The 19,876-nt window shown below is 34.6% G+C and overlaps 2 protein-coding genes across 2 annotated transcripts; both read left to right on the forward strand.

The window, feature by feature from the left end:
• The first annotated feature begins 3,159 nt into the window (after positions 1-3,159).
• Positions 3,160-10,629, forward strand: LOC143623777 (protein tesmin/TSO1-like CXC 5). The gene is made up of 8 exons (XM_077094619.1): positions 3,160-3,521; positions 4,121-4,228; positions 4,318-4,495; positions 5,321-5,683; positions 5,755-5,858; positions 6,724-6,818; positions 7,687-8,061; positions 10,080-10,629. Exons 1-8 carry the CDS (start codon positions 3,160-3,162, stop codon positions 10,331-10,333), a joined length of 1,839 nt encoding a protein of 612 aa, XP_076950734.1. The 3' UTR covers positions 10,334-10,629.
• Positions 10,630-15,398: 4,769 nt separating this feature from the next.
• LOC143623778 (uncharacterized) lies at positions 15,399-19,613 on the forward strand. The gene is made up of 5 exons (XM_077094620.1): positions 15,399-15,926; positions 16,456-17,079; positions 17,564-17,776; positions 17,863-17,954; positions 18,828-19,613. The coding sequence occupies exons 1-5, from the start codon at positions 15,423-15,425 to the stop codon at positions 19,498-19,500; spliced, it is 2,106 nt and encodes a 701-aa protein (XP_076950735.1). The 5' UTR covers positions 15,399-15,422; the 3' UTR covers positions 19,501-19,613.
• The last annotated feature ends 263 nt before the right edge of the window (positions 19,614-19,876 follow it).

Genomic DNA, 19,876 nt, shown 5'->3' on the forward strand with positions numbered 1-19,876 from the left:
CTAATAAACATATACAAGAATTAGCTGGTTTTGTATTTGTAATTTTCTTTATCTTTTGTTGTATTTCAATGTTTGATAATAAATAAATAGATATTGTCGTTGTATAACCTCATAATAGTACCTTGAGAGCTATGGGCAATCAGCTCACGCCCCGACATTTCCGCCGTAAGTTGGGGTGTGACACGCTAGACTTAAGATTAATGCATTTTGGCTTAAAAAACGACCTTATCTGTCAATACTTTGTATTTTGAAGCATCATTAAAGTTAATGGTATGAATTGGTTCATTACAAAGTACAAATCAATCTAACATATAAATCGTACGAATTAGCTTACCAGATCATGAGACTCTCTTAATCTATTTATTCAAATATAAAACTACTGATGAGCTAGCCAATTACATCACCTAGAAAACAGCTTCTACCTAAATAACAAACTTGATTCTCATTTGTAATAAAACAATTGATCATCTTGCAAATGAAACTATTACATTGAACAAGTGATAAAATATAGAACTATAAAGCTACTTATCTAATGAAACAACTGATACTATGCATATAAGCTTTTCTTCACATACAGTTCTTTTTCTTGATTAACACTCCAACTTTAGTAGTTTAATATCTCTAGTAGTTCTTCTAGACTTCAGTCATTTCCACTGGGAGGAACAATTCTTGCAACACTTATTGCTTATTTGTGAAGAACAACTGGTTTTAGATAATTTGTTTGGTCTTTGACATATTAGTTCTTTATCAGGTTCAACAGTATTCATGCGTCTATAAGAGTCTTCATGGCTAATAATATTCATTGTTTATATTTAATTAATTAACAAAACTAATTGCTTTACCATGATTAGTCAACAATTTGGGAAACATAAAAATGTGGTTCAATTGGTTGAGCAAACTCTAGGTTTAATCGAACATAATATTGCAATTGAACAAAGCATTGGAGGTGTAACTTGATGTCATATATGTCTTAACGTATGAGTGAAACTTTATTAGAATTGTTTAGGGTCATCGAAAGGTACTCGTCAATATGTCATAAATCTAATAGTATTTATTAGTTGTAATTTCAATCTTAACCAAAATATATATTTTAAAGACCTAATAAAATTCACTCAGGGATTAGTTGGATGTCAGTGAGATGCTTATATCAAAATTTATACATGTGATTTTCATACAATGATATTTCATGTAAAAAGGCTTGTTTTAGGTGTAAGTCGTCCCTAATATGTAGCTCAAGAGGCACACTCGATTCATGAGCAAAGAAAAATCGTTCCTTCAAGTGCTTCAAGCCACATGGTACAAAACATCGGAAAACAAAACCGTCTGGATTAATTGGGTCAGATGGACAACACAAAACACTTCAATTTGGTTGATTGAGCCATTTCTTTAATTTCTTTTTTCAAAATCATTCATTTGCATTAATCATTTTGCAACAATAAATGATTGTACATAAATGTATATTCCAAAAATGATTAATATAAACACGAGAAGTTATTTCACGTAAAACACATACAAAACAATACCATTAACATAAAGCGAAGTAGGTATACTTCACCATAAGTTACAAAACTCAAACCAAAATTCATAAGAAAACAACATAAAACCACCAGAAAGTTACAGAGGAAGCATGTAGCCACACAATTAACCTAAACTTCACATTAAACATGTGAAAAAATCCCACTTTCACCACATTTTCTCATGCACAATTCAAATATTCATAAAAACCCATAATCATTTTTTAAAATTATCATAAAATTCCAATAGGGTTTTTAACTTTGTATTTCAAGTAAAATCATATATATATATACACACACACTGTTATAATAAATAAAAATGATGGTCAACCACATATCTCCTAATTGACATAATATTTTGTCAAGTGACAACCATATATTTTCATCTTTAATCATTAATTATTTTATTAAAATAATTCATTTGAAACATTCCATCACTTTTTCTTTTATCTCTACATCACATCAAAGCACCAGAATTCTAACATGTATTTATCCGTAATATTTAATTTTAACAAAAAGAAATGCTTTTTAATGATATTTTTTTACAATATTTGTTTGTAACATTTTAATGTAACATTCCATTGCTTTTTATAATTCAATGACTTATACAAAAAATAGTGTCAATAATTTCATATTAAAAAATGAATGTTTTAATTTTAGGTTTATTAGATTTTAATAGTCCATATTGAATGACGTTGACCAATAATAACTCATTCATTTTATCGCCACCAGCGATCCAGGTTTAATAAAGTTGGCCCTAATGGTCCCTCATTAAAAAGAACTTAACGGCGTTATTTTTTTTTTTCCAAATTTCAAACTAATGTTTTAGGGCTTTTGATCGGAAGGAAGATACGAGCCAATTGATGTAAACTTAGTTCGAAACGATGCTCCAAATTAGTATAAGTATTTCACATTGTTAACAATGGAGTTCAATGAAATCTGTAATTTTTATTTTATGAAAATTTATTTTATTCAATGCTTTAATACATATTCATGCATCTAATACCAAATTATAATGAATATTTCACATTGTTTTGATCATTTGTTAATATTGTTTACCCAACCCGTGTATATAACTGTATTTAACCTAGTATCCTATATTTAAATTTAAATTAGTGTCAATCTTTATTTGAAAATACTTATTATTTATTAAGTTAAGAACCAATTTACCGTATGAATAAAACTTGATAAAATCCTCCATTGACTAGGCCACAAAGCATAACCGTCAGATCTCATCTTTCAACCTCAGCCGTCCGATTGGAATACTCAAACCCAATCTGACCGTCAAATATTTACAAAATTGAATTTCAAAACCTCAAGAGAGGGAGCAAGCACCGGCCTCTCTCTCTCTCTATAATAATATTTTTCCCCTTTTCTTTCGATTTGTTCTTCAATTCATCAAAACCCAAATCAATCTATAGAATCACCAACAACCCTTTTGTTAGTGTCAGTTATAGATCGAATTTGGGTTAGTTTCAGTCAAATCTGTTGACCAATTTGGGCTTTGAATCTCAGCTGCTGGAGTTACAGTGGTTTTAGCTTCTGGGTCTTTTAGGGTTTTGGTTATTGCTTCAATTTCGGGTTCAATTTGGGAAATTAGAGGTGGGTTTTAGATGCTTATGTAATTTGATTCATAATTATTATTATGGAAAAGAGCGAAGGCGGCGGCGGGGATTTGAATTTCCCTCCCAAAACTGCACAGTCGGAGGTTGTTGTTGTTACGCCTGTGGCCGCGGCGGCTGTGGTGTCGGATTTCCCCGCGGCGAAGAAGCTGGCGCGCCAGCTGGATTTCAATAGTGTTGGTGGTGGTGGGAGTAGTAGTGTTGGGTTGCCGGAGCATCATCAGCGGCCGGTGGGTGTTGCGCAGCCGCCGCAGTTTGCATCACTGCCGAGGCCGCAGCTGTTGCCGCAACAACTACAGCCGCAGCCGCTGATACCGATGATTCCGGGGATGCAGCAGGGTCATGTCGCAACCACTCTTCAACAACAACCACCTATAAGGCCTATGTAAGTGTTGTGCATTATGATTAAGGGGTTTTAAAGTTTATACATATAATTTACAAAACTTTAAGTCTTTGTTAAAAATATTGTAACTTTTTGAATCTTGATAATATGGTTTAGTTAAACATTAAACATTAAGCAATTTTTTTAGAAGATGCGTTAAATTTAAGTCAAAAGATTTTGACTGTGATGAGTTTCTGCCATAAACTCTTCTGCTTCAAAATACTTACAAGCTATGCTTTCAACCTTTTTTTGAAATGAATTTATACAATACAGATTATGAATGTTTTGGGGGCACTTGCTACATTGAATTTTATAACAAGACTTATAAAAGGAAAACACTTCCTTGTTTTATTAATTTAGTTCCGTTTTGAAGGTGACTCATGAATGCACATTTTCTTAATTTTGTACATCATCCTATGTTATGCTATTGGGAAGGATGATACCTTTTATCATTGTGCATTTAGTGAGGCATTGTTTTGTGAACAGTGTAGAATTATAATCTACATTTTGAACAATGTATTTGATGTCTTTCCTTGAATTCATAGCCTGTTTTTCAATATTGTCTGGTTGTTATAGTAAAAATCACTATTTTGCCATTTCAGGAAACTCGAATCGCCAAAAGCACGGCCGAGACAAAACGTTGAAATAAAGGATGGTACTCCGAAGAAGCAAAGGCAATGCAACTGCAAACACTCGCGATGCTTGAAATTGTAAGTAAATTCTTTGCTGTTTACTGTTTACGTTGATAAAATTTGGTAGATAATGTTCTGATGATATGTATTTGTCATTTTGTGGTCAGATATTGTGAGTGTTTTGCATCTGGAGTATATTGTGATGGTTGCAACTGTGTAAACTGTCATAACAATGTTGAAAATGAGCCTGCTAGAAGGGAGGCTGTTGAAACTACTTTGGAACGTAATCCAAACGCTTTCAGGCCTAAAATTGCTAGCAGTCCCCATGCAAATCGTGATAACAGGGTAAGTTTTCTCAGTTTACAAATCTACCCTTGAAAGTCATGGTAAGGCGATGCCATTGTTATTTCCATGCCAATTTGTTGCAAATCCAATGCTTGATGATTGACAATTCAAAAAGCTTTGCATTGATGCGATTGTTATATCTTATATTTTCTATTAGGCTGTTGCTACATGAGTGATTAGTTAGTTAATTCTACTTGCTTTACATGACTGTGTAATGCATCTTAACTTTGAGTTGGATTTTTTGCCCTATTTACTCATGAATGGGTCGATTTGGGGTGTGCTTTATCCTTAGTGTGTTAAATAAAGCGTACTTTTGATGCTTGCAACCTTCTAAATTGCTTTATTAAAAGAATATTATTCTAGTAACAGCATATTTTTTACAATCATATATACTATTTATAGAATTATAGAAAACGACAAAAATGTTAGTTTAAAGTTGTTACACTGATCTGTAGTGAAAACAACCGAAACTCGTTTTAACTAACTTGTTACTCAACCCACCCATATTGTCATTTTAGTTTAAACTCTTTAAAGTAATGAAAATATACATTCAATTATAACAATTTATGCAGGGAAACCCCTTTCTATGGTCTTTATATTTATAAATTATAATGAATGGCTTTTTGGAAAGTTTCTTACTGCTTTGTTCATTCTCATCGTTACTTAGAATCAATGTTATTGAAGAGAATTTAAGAGCTTTCTTGGAATCTTGGGGGTACCTTGATTATTTTATATAAACTATGAGCAGTGTAAAGTGACCTTTGTTAAAGGGTACCATTGGTATCCGATGCATTTTATGCCTCTTTTATTTTTCTTATAATTTAGGAAGAGGCAGGGGAAGTTGTTATATTGGGAAAGCATAACAAAGGATGCCATTGCAAAAAATCAGGATGCTTAAAGAAATACTGCGAGTGTTTCCAAGCAAACATTCTCTGCTCCGAGAATTGTAAATGCATGGACTGCAAGAATTTTGAAGGAAGTGAAGAACGACAAGCTCTTTTTCATGGAGACTCGTCCAATAACATTGCATTTCTTCAGCAAGCTGCAAATGCTGCCATCACGGGTGCTATTGGAACATCTGGTTACGGGTCCCCGCCCGTCTCCAGGAAGAGAAAGGCCCAAGACCTATTTTTTGGCGCGCCTTTAGAGAAAGATCAATCTGTTCATAGGCTTGCACATTATCAACAGGTATTACCATGTAGTCAGATGTTAAATTAGATGAGCTTGGCTTTTAACTTTAAATTTATCTTATTAAACAGACGAATCACATCAAAACTTCTGCTCCTTCCTCTTCGTTGTCTACTATTCCGGGCCCACGTGTTACTAATGTGGCACCAGTAGGCACTTCAAAATTTACATACAGGTACAGATTGTATAATGTTTTTGTTTCCATATATCGTAGGCTATTAATGGGGTAAAATAGACGTTTAATGTGCGCTTGTTACTGTAATAACCGAATCCAATAAAAAAACCGACGGTTTAGTTATAAGTTTTTGAAAAACCTGAAATTTTAGTCTGGTTTTGGTTTTGCTATCAACTAAAAACCAACCTGAAAAAACCAGAAAACCAATTTTAATTAATTCATATGAAATTAATAAATGGTGTAAGCTTAAAAAGTTTTAGTTCTAGTTGTGTAAAATTAAATTGTTCAATATTAAAAAAAATTAAATCCATAGTTTGATGCCCTAGTTCACTATTTTGGGACATTTTTTGTCCAAAAATTTCAAGCCCGAATTGTCAAACTAAAATAAAAAAACGCCGACTGTGAAAACCGGAAACGGAACGGTATTTAAAAAACCCAAAAACCGAATTTTCGGGTTTAGTTCTGGTTGTGTCCAAAATTGACCCATGCACGCCCATAGCAGCGAGTCAAAACAGGTTATGATTAAAACAAGCTGGCTTGGGTTGACAGCAAATCGTCTTAGAGTCCTTTACAATAATTGTATTTAATTAACATGTTAAGTATGATTACATATACATAACAGTCACTACAATAATTTTAATTGTTGAATAAAATGTTAAAAAAATACTTTACAAGATCATATGGACTAAAGACGTTTGGGGCAACTTTTGACATGTTTCTCGTTTAGGTAGATTTTTTTATCGTTTATTCATTTGGGATAAAAAAAACACTATCCTGGCCCAACAATAAATAAACGGGTCAAAATTGGCACTTTAACTATGTATCATTGAAATACTTTTGAAGCTAACTAGTCAATTGTGTGAAGGTCTCTTTTAGCAGATCTTATACGACCGGAAGACATGAAGGAACTTTGTTCTGTTTTGGTTGTATATGCAAATGAAGCTGCCCGAATGATTGCAGGTAAACACAACATTTCTTGGTGTTCTTATTTGAAAGATGTGTAACATTATTTTTTAGGCATGCAAACAAACCAAACGAACTTGAATGGAGCGTGTTCGTGTTCGTTTGTTTTACTTTAATCGAACACGAACAATTAAACGAACGCGCTTTCCTTTTTTATGTTTGCTTGTTAAGAAATGAGCGTGGTCACTGGTCATGGTCCTTAACAATATAAACGAACACTTGAATGTAAACGGACAAACATAACTGAACATAGATGAAGAAAGATAGTTTGAGCTGAAACCATATTAAAGTAAATATAAACAACAACGTGTTGGGCACTTGGGCCTAACATGTTATTAAAGTTAGACTAAGGGGGTGTTTGGGTGAGCTTTTCAAACTTGCTTATTTAGTACATGGAAAGCAAAAGGTGTTTGGCAAACCTCCACCAAAAGCTTCAAAATGGAGCTTTTCAAAAGTGCTTTTGCTTTTCAAAAATCAAATAAGCAAAATTGAAAAGCTCACCCAAACACCCCCTAAATTGTAACGATCCTAAAAAAAATTAAATTCATATTAACAAATGTAAACGGACAAACTTAAGCAAATATGAACTTACGAACATAGATGAACGTAAATGAGCTAATGCAAACGAACATAAATGGATGAACGGGATATGTGTTTATGTTCCACTCATTTATTAAATAAACAAACATAAATGAACTTTCCGTCGCATGGTTCACAAGCGGTTTACTGAGCGTTCGGTTTGCTTACATGCCTATTATTTTTTGTTAGTATATGATATGACCTCTTCATTTACATGATTTTATTCCAACATGGTTTTAGTTTAAAGTTAATAAATAGAATCTTTTTATTCTGTCTTAAATTTCAGATGATAAGAGAGAAAGCACGGATGCATCGGCACTCAAGGACCAAACACAGGCCCAGAAGGTTCCCGATACTGAGAAACCGGGGGGAGATGTTGGGGCCCAGGTTGATAAAGCTAGCCCGGATGAGTCTACTTCAGATGGTTCAAAAGGGAGGCCCATGTCTCCTGGAACCCTAGCTTTGATGTGTGATGAGCAAGATACAGTGTTCACTGCTTTAACTTCTAATGGGCTGGGCCTGGGGCCCAATGGCACGGATGCACCATCCCAGCTGCCAGATGGTCATGTCGTGAGTGAAACCTATGCTGCACAGGAAAAGATTGTATTGACGGCTTTTCGGGATTGCCTTAACAAGCTCATAACATTTGGAGAGTTAAAAGGCAAGTTTCTATTTCTTTTTCTGAACTTGTAATAATATTATATCTACCCAACCGAAAAAGCTAGTATCAGATATGCCATTCTAAGCATTTGAAATTTGGCATTTAACGATTTTATTAAATACAAATTTATAATGTGACCAATATTGTGGCACGTCAAACTCTCATAACCTAAGTCATTACATAAGAGAAGGGTATGTATGTCAAAAATTTGAAAATGGGTGTATTGATTTTATGGCTTTTGCTGGATAAATATGATATTAGTCAAGTTTTTAGTAGGTGTGTATATGAGCTGAGCCCGAGCTACCTAAGCTCGAGTTCGGCTTGTTTAACTTACGAGAACTCGAGTTCGGCTCGTAAGTCCTTTTTCGGGCTCGGGCTCGTCTTGTTTGCTATTTATTAAATAACTTATCTATGTTTATAGTTATAAGATCTATATATAATATAATATAATATAATATAATATAATATAATATATGTTATTTAGTTACTTTTATAAATAATTACTAGCTTAGAACCCGCGTACTATACGGGGTGGAAAACATCAATACATAAAATTCTTAAATCTTTATGTAACATCCTTTAGGTGGAAAAATGGATTACATATACTAATTAGTATTAAAAAAATAATAAAAAAAGTATGTAAAAATTAAGGGGCGATTTCATATATGCTATTACAAACATTGAAAATATCATATATACCTACACGAAACTAAAAATATCATATATGCCCTTCCAAAGTATATAAAATATCATATATACCCAATTCATTAAAAACAATTTAATAGATGGCCATTTTACCCCTATTTTATTAAAATTTTAAAATAATATTAGCCTAAAAACAAAACTTAAGTTAAAGTGGGTCCCACTAATATATAAACAAAATCATAAACCTCAATTCTCTTTCTCTTCGTTTCCTTCCTTTCCTCCACAATCCTAAGCATTAATAGATAATTGGGTTTCGGAAATACATTAATTGCTATACGTTGTAATTTGACGCCCCATTACGGATGTCCTTAGTCCTTACTATTTGACTGAATACAAAAGTTACATAATTAGATTTTAATATAAGGGAAAACTTTAAATAAGCGTTTTATAAGTCTAATTAGTATTGTTTTTAAAAATATATCATTACTAAAAAGAAATGGGTGTATTCAATCAAAGAGAGATCTGGGAAAAAATGATGAGAAGGGACATGGAGGCGAGCGACACGTGGCATACGAGATCTTACTTTATTTAGAGTAGATAAAAGAAAACATCATTTAGGTTTGCATCAAATTGCAGGTTTCATTCTCAATGTTTAAAAATAACTATGGCCATCCTTTATGTTTGAGTTTTTTACATGTTACATCCTTTATTGCTTAACCTAGTTAGTTTTTTAAGCTAAATCAGTGCGCATGTGGTTAACATGTGAGGGCAAACCAGTATTTTTACCCCATATGTCCCACTTAAATAATATCATTTTAAAAAAAAAGAAATCAAGTGGGACCCACTAAATAGCGTTTTGAAATTGCTTATTTTATTATTGCAGCCTAAAGTCATAATATTCAAAATTTGATGTTTGAATATATAGGTTCTGCTTCAAATTATTAGGTTTTGGACCATCAGTTTCACACCAACTGCATCGATAGTAATAGTTTTAAGGGCAGAATAAGATTTACTCACACACCCTTTACCCTAATTTGAAAGAATTTTATTTTCTTCTCAAAAACCATATCTAATTTTCATAAAAAAATTATCACTTTTGGTTCTTAGATTGGTTAAACATTTGCATTTCCTGTTACAATCTCTAGCATTAGAAGCATATATGATCAGTGTTCTGTGAATGTTTCATCACATCTGTTAAATTTTTTTTATAATTATCCAGTGTCACAGAAGCTCTTTCAAAAGTTTTATGATGACATGTACTAGTTTTAAGCAACAATACTAGACATCATAGCATTGTTGCTCTCAGGTTTTCTTGATCATATTGTCTATATCATACTTGTATTCTAAGTTGTAACGAAGTTTCCTCCCTACAGAAACACAATGCTCTTCATTAGCCAGAAACGATCCAGTAACTCAAAGTCAAATGGCAGTTCTTGAAAGCAACACTATCCTCCCACACACAAGTCAACGCGAACCGTATCACAACGGCTTCCCGAGGTCAGTAGTCATGGCTCCTCAAGCCAGTAATCAAGCAGCAGGGACATTTGAAAACAACAGTTCACATGTGAAATTCCCTTTTCGTGCTGAAAATGGAGAACGGAAACTAAAACCCGAACAAGATTCATAAAGATTGATTAGCATAGGAAGTGTGATGATCAAATTATGGTAGCTGCAGCCTGCATCTTGTGTGTTGTTGAGTCAAACTTGTTTTAAGGCTTTATTTTGATGCAGAGTTGGAAATTACACCCATTGTTAGAAAACTAACATGAATCTTGTTTACTTTTCTAATTTAACATAGTTTCTTTTTTTTTTCCGGTGAAATTCATAGGCGGTAGTGATTAGTAAAGATGTAATGTAATATGTGCCTGTGATCTTTGCATATACTGATACTGGTGGTGGCGTATTTGTTCGATTGCCTTAATAAACGCCAATTCTTATAAAATCTTATATGTATTTGGCTATACATGTTTTATGGATTTGGTATGAGAAATTACGGGTTTTGAGATGGCACTCGGAATGAAGTCAGTTGATGAATACAAACCATAAATTAGAGAAAACATGAAGTTTAAATCCACCCATTCAGTTTCATGTTAGTATTTTAGTGTAACTGAATTAATTGGTCAACCAATATAGTTACAAGAAACATTAAGCAAGTTTGGGATGTGTGTGGTTGTAGTGTATGCTTGCTTTAGTTTATTACGAAAGCTCCTAAATACGGTAGAGGTGCATAAGTTGTTTTTTTTAACTGGAATAAGTTTTTTCTGACCAGTTCTTGTCAGGAACCGGACTTGACCTGGCAGACCCATATGAATATCTATTGGAACCGGGTACGGTTTCTACCCGAAAACAACTGGGTACAAGTGTTTTTTTATTTTATTTTTTGTAATTAATCAATTAAAATATGTTTTGACCATTTGAACCCTATACATCCGTTATTTGAATGTCTGGAGCTGGTTATGGGCTATAATACACACATACTATAAGTATATGTTAGCATTTTAGGTTTCATTAAACCACCCGTCTAACTCTTAACACACTTTAAACCTAACCAAAAACCCGTTAGCAATGGCACACCATAATGAAGTTGTTATGGTAATCGAAACAATGATGACCAACTCCACCAAATCCCAATTGTTCCATATATACCTTGGTTGCGGTTATGCGGGACGAACCCTCTCAACCTCTGGGTCATCGTGTACACAGACTAGGTTGATGAAAACAGATGAGGAAGCCGCTTTCGTTTTGCCTTTCATTATGCTTGCAATTGCCATAACTAGTCTAGTGGTGGTGAGAGTGAAAAAAATTGGGGTGTAGGTGAGTGTAAGGGCATTTTTGGCTTAAAGCTTAAAGCTTCTATTAGTAGCGTTTAGAAAGAGCTAAAAGCTTTTAGTATTTTAATTTACTTAAATGACATTCCAAAATAAATACATGTACTATTATTGTTTTTAGTTATGCTCATTTTAGTAATTTTATACATTTTATTAAAAGCTCCAGCTAGTCTACCAAACATCTAAATATAATTAAAAAACTACAGCTACCAGCTACAGCTTCCAGCTAGTTTTACCAAACATACCCTAAAACGAAATTAAACCAAGAATTTTTTTTATGCTTTTGGCATTCGTTAATGCGTTTTAGAATAGATTACTCTGTCCATTTGAACCAACAACTATGTATACCCATGGAGGGGTTGAAAAACCGATTCCAACAGTGGCTCTTTTTTAGCTGGGCAACGTTAATACCCAGAGATCGGGTAGGAACTGATATCAAATATGAAGGGTGGAAACGGATAGGGATCTCCGGGTAGGATTGGGTCCAAACCGGGTTTCGGGCCCACCGGGTATGACCCGGAACCACTTCTAGGGTGGGTCCAGAACTCGTTATTTTGTGCACCTCTAATGAACGGGGGTCTGGGGCAGCGCCCCTTATTGCGGGGTTATAGGGGCGGCAGCCGCTAGCGGGGTCCATGGGGCAGAGCCCTTGGCTTTATTTTCGTTAATCTTGCTTCTTTAAAACTTCGTTAAAAAATTAATTTCATAATCATAAGTATTTAGTTTTGAGGCATATTAATTAAATTTCATAATAGTATCATTGTGTGTGTGTGTCTCTCTCTAGTTCATCCCTCACACAAAATTCCATACAAAGTTCTTGACTCAATGTTAAGAGTTTTATCCGATTGGAGTATTTTAGAGAACCATCAAAATAACTTTTAATTTAAAAGTTATCACACGTGACACGACTCTCTAAATCATATATCATATAGGATGGACGACAAAGGGTGAGTGGTGGGCCCTCTCTCAATGGTAATATCATCGTTTAATTTTTTTAAAATTATTCAACACTCCATTATATCTTTAAAACACTCTCAATTCCCTTCAAAATATAATCAATTTCTCAACTTTCTTACTTTCTACAACCATGAACCCGAACTTAAACCTGAACCCAAACCGGAACCCGTGGGATTTGCCTCGATTGTGGTGGAGTATTATGTTTGCAAACAACAATCGCATCTAGAGTCGGCCACACGGGCTTTTTTGGAGAGGAAAAAAGCAAAGATAATGGCCAAATATGCAGATGAGGACAAAGAGGATGATGAGGAATATTAGTTATATTTTGGTTAATTTAAGGTTTTTATGTTTTCATTGTTTTTATGTTTTTTATTTTATTTTAATTTAATTTTAGTATTATTATATTATTATTATTTAGTTTTTATTTATTGCGTTTGAAAAAAAAAACTTGAGCTTCGAATCATAGCGGGACTGCGGACAACATAGTTGAGGACCGGAGTGGCTTTAAAGCCCCCTCCATAATGAACAGTCTTATAAATCTTGTCAAAGTCGTTTGAGCCGATCTTGAACATCCCTATCTGGTGGTATCTTATTTTTCGATTTTCGGATGCCCAATGGATCAGGTAACCAAATTTATATAATTATATTTTATGAGGAAAGTTAACGTATAAATGAAATTAACGTGCTAATTGTGAGAATCAAGTAGAGTAATTATATATACAATTACTCTATGATGTAATTACATAATTACTCTACTTGATTCTCACAATTCGTACGTTAATTTCATTTGTATTTAATCTAAACCGTATATTTCATAATCGACTTTTTCTTAATTACTTTGTATTACTGACTCTCTATGTAGATGCAATATGGTGTTGTACATCATCTATAAGGAAATCAATTGTCTTGTCATAAGACATTTCTATATGCATTTCGTCAATGATTTGGGATCATTTGGTATTATCATAGCGGGACTGCGGGACAACATAGTTGAGGACCGGAGGGGCTTTAAAGCCCCCTCCATAATGAACAGTCTTATAAATCTTGTCAAATCCGTTTGAGCCGATCTTGAACATCCCTATCTGGTGGTATTTTATTTTTCGATTTTCGGATGCCCAATGGATCAGGTAACCAAATTTATATAATTATATTTTATGAGGAAAGTTAACGTATAAATGAAATTAACGTGTATAAAACATACTATTAAACTAAATTACACGACTACATATACGTCTAAAATATATTTTTAATATTATTAAACTAGATTATTAAATTCCCAGTCCAAACATGTGTCACAGTTATTTACGATATCAAAATTATATATATTTAACAAAAATCATAAAGTTTATACGGGATGTTCAGAATTTTTTTTATACAACCTATGGTTTTCTTTTAACTTAAACAAAATATAAATTATATTGAGATGGTTTGGGCATGTGAAGAGGAGACCGACAACAGCGCCAGTTAGAGTAGTGGAAGCCTTCGTTGTGGAAGGAAAGAGGAGTAGAGGCAGACCTAAATTGACTTGGGATGAGAGAATTAGACATGACTTGACAGAGTTGCACCTCTCTAAGGACATGGTCCAGGATAGAGATTCGTGGAGACGTAGGATTAAGGTTAGCGACTTCTAGGGGAAGGCACCTAGTTAGCTTAGCTTTCTATTTAGGGTCTAGTTGGCTAGTCTTGATCCTTGTTGTTTATGAATATTTTTTTGTTTTGATACTGCTTTTTGTTTCTTATGCCCTTTTCTTAGTAGGTTACAGATTCCTTGCTTTTTTGGTAGTTTGTTATCTATGTATTGCTAAGTGTCTTTTGCTTGTAGGATGTATGTTTACTATGATTACCTGTATGTAGCTTTATGAGCCGGGGGTCTCTCTGGAAGCAGCATCTCTATTCTCTCGGATAGAGGAAAGACTTGCCTACATCCCACCCTCCCCTGACCCTATCGATAACGTGCTATGCAGTGGGATATACAGGGCTTGATTGATTGATTGATTGGTATTGTTTTTAGTGTCACGGGACATCCTCCTTTGTCCTAGACAACTCAATTTGATTTTGAAAATCTATATATACGTATAAAACATACTATTAAACTAAATTACACGACTACATATATGTCTAAAATATATTTTTAATATTATTAAACTAGATTATTAAATTCCCAGTCCAAACATGTGTCACAGTAATTTACGATATCAAAATTATATATATTTAACAAAAATCATAAAGTTTATACGGGATGTTCAGAATTTTTTTTATACAACCTATGGTTTTCTTTTAACTTAAACAAAATATAAATTATATACTAAAGATTAATCAATATGCTAGTTACAGTTTCATTTAGTAATAGAATGTCAACTTTTGCTGCGTGGTTTATTGTTTTGCCCACGCATCCATCTCACTTCGCTTTATCATATTTCAGATTCAATATACTCTCATGATAAATCCATCTAAAAGTTCATTAATCGTCAACTTCAAAGTTATCGATTATGCTTTCATTTCGTGATCCATATTCGCTGACGTAGCAGGCGTGCTTTGTCGTATCCTGACTGTTCCTCTTTCTCTGACTTATTTGTACCCAATGACGTGATGACACTCCTCTATAACAATCCTCAACTGACAATAACTTTGCCCTAGCGGAAAAAATATTTTCTAGCATCGTGGTTCTCCGAATTGTAAGATGACGTATTGCAGAATCGAGTATATATATAATCTGTGTTTATACAAACATTAAAACAAATTATTGGTTGAGATAAATAGTGAAATCGTCAATTATTATTCAAATAAGTTAAAATTACATATTTGTCCCCACACCTCTTCAAAATTCAAATTCAAAATTCAGATCTGTGTAACGGCTTCTTCTTATTATCAAAACCCTAGCCAATCTCATTATAATAGCTTCACTCTCAATTTCATCAAACCCCAATTTCAATGGCGTCTCTGACACCCGGAATCCTCTTAAAACTCCTCCAAACAATGAACACCAACACCCGAGTCACCGGCGACCACCGCTCCCCTCTCCTCCAGGTCATCGGCATCGTCCCTGCTCTCGCTGCCGGATCCGACGACCTCTGGCCCAACCACGGCTTCTACGTCTCTCTTTCCGACTCCCTTAACTCAACTTACGTCTCCTTATCCGATAAGGACACCGACCTTATCCTCACCAACCGCTTACAGCTAGGCCAGTTTGTGTATGTTGACAGGTTTGAGTTTGACTCTCCGGTGCCGCGCGTGTCTGGTGTCCGGCCGATTGCGGGACGCCATCCGTTCGTTGGAAGTCCGGAACAGCTGGTCGCCAGGATTTCGAGTGCCAAGAGAGAGTTTCTCATTCAGGCGGCTTCCGATTCGGATGCTTCTGGTGATCCGATTGCTGCGTGTTTGGCTGGTAACAAGTCCGATGCTGCGGTGCCTGAGCCCAAGGAGATCAGAAATGAGGTTAGGGTTTCTTTTGTAGACATGTAAGGCTAAATTTGTTTTAGGGTTGAATGATTTTGGTATATAATAGTTTCTTGCTAATTGTTTTCAACTGCTGATTTTTACCTGAAGATCCTTTGAAAATTGAGCTTATAATTATAATTTTAATTTTGCAAATGATAACAGTAACTCAGTTTTCTTTATGTTATGCATTTTAACAACTTTATTAGGTTTTTTAGTTCTGATAAAACAGATCAATGCTTGAGTTTTCATCATCAAATGCAATACTTGTCTCTTTTCTGTATTTCACTAGGATTTAATCAAATTTTCTGGAAAACTTGATTAAGTTAATAAATTGTACAAAAAACACAAATAGATACACAAGCTTTGTGCTAAAATGGAATACATTATTATATTAAGAGTACTTAATTTACCCCAAACTTGTTTCTTTCATAGTAGTTGTTGCTCTTTTTCTGTCCACTCACCAAACTGTAAGATGTTATATTGTTATATGATGAAGCCTAAAGGGTGTTAATTTTTGGTTAAACAGGGTAGGAACAGACAAGTACTTGCACCAAGAGAGAATCTGCATAATGATGAATCCAAAAAGTCTTCAGAAAAGCCACCTCAGAGGTTTTCAAGCCCATCTATGAAGCAACAAAGGCCAATATCAGCAGGGAAAAAGAACACGGCTGAACGAGACCCTTCGCCGGCTGGCAAACTTAAAAGATCATCTTCTCCTGTGCCCTCAAAGTGTGTGGTTCCTAGTTTAGTTGCAGCCCAAGAGGATAACCGAAAGGCTTCAAAAGAGCCAGCCATTATAGTGCCTTCAAGGTACAGACAACCGTCACCGAACACGCGGAGACATGCTTCCCCAAGTTCTAGGAGGATGTCCATGTCACCAGGAAGGCGGTTGTCAGGTGGTGTTAAGGTTTCTCCAGCAACAGACGTTGGTAACAAGAAAAAGATGGCTACTTTGGCTGCTGATTATTCAAAGGTTTCAGAAGCACTTGTTGGGTCTTCCATAAAGTCAACTGGGTCATCCGCAAAGTCAACTGGATCATCCTCAAAGACAAGTAGGAAAAACTGGGATGAAGCACATGGAGCTTCAGAACATAAAGAGAAGAGTATTGGTAAAAGCAAGCCAGACTTTGATGCTATTTTAAAAACTCAGGTAATATTTATAAACCATCTTGTTTTATATTCTAACATATTTTACATTAGGCTTGTAAATGAACCAAAAGCTTAGTGAACCGTTTGGTGGGAAGTTTGTTGACGTTCATTAGTTTACATTTTGCTTATTATATAGTTTATAAGAACAAAATATCACCCATTACAATTCAGTCTAGTTTTTTAAATTACCATATCACCTGTTATAATTCAATCTAGTTTTTTTAATTAAAATATCACCTGTTATAATTTAGTCAACTTTTAATTGGTATTCAGTTATTCACTCAGTTATGTTTGTTTATCTACGTTTAGTTACGTTAGTTCATTAATGTTTGTCCATTAATGTTCGTGAGCCGTATGGTTACACTATTAACAAACAAGGTTACACTATTAACAAACAAACATGAAAACACTCATTTTTTTAACAAACAAGAACATGAACAAGAAAACCCTGTTTGTTTAATTGTTATGTGTTCAATCATTTGTAGGCTGCTCTTTCTAGACGTTTAAGTGATGCACATTCACAGCACGATGATTCTCCAATTGAAGGAAAAGTGAAACCGAGCCCATGTGACACTCCACCATTGCCAGATAGTACAACTACTACTACAGCTCTAGGAATGACACTTCATGAGAAGAAATGGACAGATGGTAGTGTGCCTTTGGATGCAGTCTCTTCAAAACTAGCAAAACTTGGACAGGTAATAAAAACATACCAATACAAACATTGAAATAGATGTTCAATCCAAAAAATATGTAATCAGCATGTTCTGTTATTGATTTGTAGGATGCTATGCAAAGGAGAAATCTGGCTTCAGTAGCTGCAGCTGAAGCGTTACAAGAAGCACTTGTTACAGAAGCTATTCTCAGGAGTTTGAGGTAACCCTGTATTCCTGAATATGATTATCACACTAATTTGTGACACTATAGTACTATACAAATGCTAATAGTTTTTGTCCTTAAATGGATGGATGGTAATTAGTTGTCAAACTGAAGCTAAATGCTTTATTCCAGCTAGTCCCCATGGGTTTTGGTCAAAGAGATACTTTTTTGGTACCTATTGAAACTAGTTGGGTTGACCCAAACCATAAATTGTTAGAACTTAGAAGCCTTTAATTACATTTTTGTTAGGCTTGTAAATGAACTGAACAAACATGAACGGAGAACCGAACAAACGGTCGAACACAAACAGGTTTCTTGTTTGTGTTTGTTTCTCAAGGAAATGAGCATATTTGTGTGCATTTATTTTCATTCGTTAACAATATAAACGGACGGTTCATGAAAAAAAATCACTGTACATAGATGAATGAACATAACTGAGTTAAAACTAGTTAAGGAAGTTTGTTGGTTCCAAAAAGCTATTAAAACTAGACTAATTGTAATAGAACAAAAATATATTAACAAACGTAAACAGACGATCATACATGAGTATAAATGAACGAACATAAACGGATTTAATTGAACAAACATAAACATATGTTCACTAACATACATGAGCGAGCGGGACGTGTGTTCATGTTCATTTGTGTGACTAAAGGAACAAACTTTTTTAATAATATTCGTTTGTTTCTCATTAAATAAACAAACTGACCGCCGAGCCCGAACGAATCATGAACTGTTCACTACATTCAGTGTGCCAAAATATGATTGTAAACATTCTACTATTAAAGTACTGGTATATATTTTTAATTGAAATGATTTAGGAGATTTTATGCACTAAATAATATATGGTATTCTTTTAACCATTTGCAGCATGTTTGCAAATCTCTGCTCAACATCAAAGGCTGGTAACCCTTTACCAACAATAGACAGTTTCATGTCTGTATACAATGACACTGTAAAGGCAGCCACAGCAGCCGAATCACTTACTAGCACCCACATCCACTACCAAAATCGCACCATGGTTCATGACACCGCACCACCCACGGACCACTCAAAATCGCTAGCCCTCTGGGTTGAAGCTGCATTGGCTACCGACCTCGAGGTTGTTTCCCTCCTATCAAAACAGGGAATCCAGTCTCCATCACAATCACTAAAACAATCTCTACCCGAAATGGTTAAAAGCCATTTGATGAGTTCTTGTTGTAAGTCAACGGTTAGTGGGCCATGGGTCAAAGGTCAAGGGATGAAGGAGACTTTTGAATTAGGAATGAGTTTGCAAAAAGAGATGCAAGCGTGGTTTTTGAAGTTTGTTGAGGAGTCATTAGATGCTGGTTTCCAAGTTTTTGGGAAGAATAGTGTTAATAGTAGTGAAGTGGGACCCATTAAGATGATTTTGTCGCAGCTTAAACGAGTTAACGATTGGTTGGATCGTATGGTGTCAAAGCAGGACGAGGCGTTGACAGGAGCTGTTGACCGGTTGAAAGCGAAGATTTATAGGTTTGTTATTCAACATGTTGGTACTACATATGACAACTCATCTTGATGTTTTCTGAGGTAGAAAAAACGTCTGATGTTTTTTCGTAAGTTTTGGATTGTGTACAAGAAGGCAAGATTATTTGCCAAGTTATATCAGGATCTGTGGTTTGAATGTATTTGTCAAATGAATATGCATTCTGTTTTATATTAACTTATTTAAATCATTTATAGCAATGTTATTCTAAAAGATGTTAAAAATCCAAGTATATAGATTAAATGCTAAATGTATTATTTTTATAAAATATGTCTCTTGTTTGCTAAGACAACACGTAAATGATCAAGCACTAAAAGTATCAAAGGATCTACCAACAGCCTCAGCCCTCACGATCGGTCGGTCAACAGTCTGACCATAGATTGACCACCAATAGGAACAAACGAGTCTA

This window comes from Bidens hawaiensis, unplaced genomic scaffold (assembly GCF_021521415.1).
Source record: "Bidens hawaiensis isolate Kalapana, Puna unplaced genomic scaffold, B.hawaiensis_p1.1 tig00003540_1, whole genome shotgun sequence".
In the NCBI taxonomy this organism is placed as follows: Eukaryota; Viridiplantae; Streptophyta; class Magnoliopsida; order Asterales; family Asteraceae; genus Bidens; species Bidens hawaiensis.

What these genes read in the sequence shown, in the direction of transcription:
- LOC143623777 (XM_077094619.1), top strand. Translation starts at nt 3,160, where the DNA reads ATGGAAAAGAGCGAAGGCGGCGGCGGGGATTTGAATTTCCCTCCCAAA. An exon ending in CAACCACCTATAAGGCCTAT is followed by an intron (nt 3,522 to 4,120) that starts GTAAGTGTTGTG and finishes TTGCCATTTCAG; the next exon opens with GAAACTCGAATCGCCAAAAG. An exon ending in AACATTTGGAGAGTTAAAAG is followed by an intron (nt 8,062 to 10,079) that starts GCAAGTTTCTAT and finishes TCCTCCCTACAG; the next exon opens with AAACACAATGCTCTTCATTA.
- LOC143623778 (XM_077094620.1), top strand. Translation starts at nt 15,423, where the DNA reads ATGGCGTCTCTGACACCCGGAATCCTCTTAAAACTCCTCCAAACAATG. An exon ending in ATGCTATTTTAAAAACTCAG is followed by an intron (nt 17,080 to 17,563) that starts GTAATATTTATA and finishes AATCATTTGTAG; the next exon opens with GCTGCTCTTTCTAGACGTTT. An exon ending in AACTAGCAAAACTTGGACAG is followed by an intron (nt 17,777 to 17,862) that starts GTAATAAAAACA and finishes ATTGATTTGTAG; the next exon opens with GATGCTATGCAAAGGAGAAA.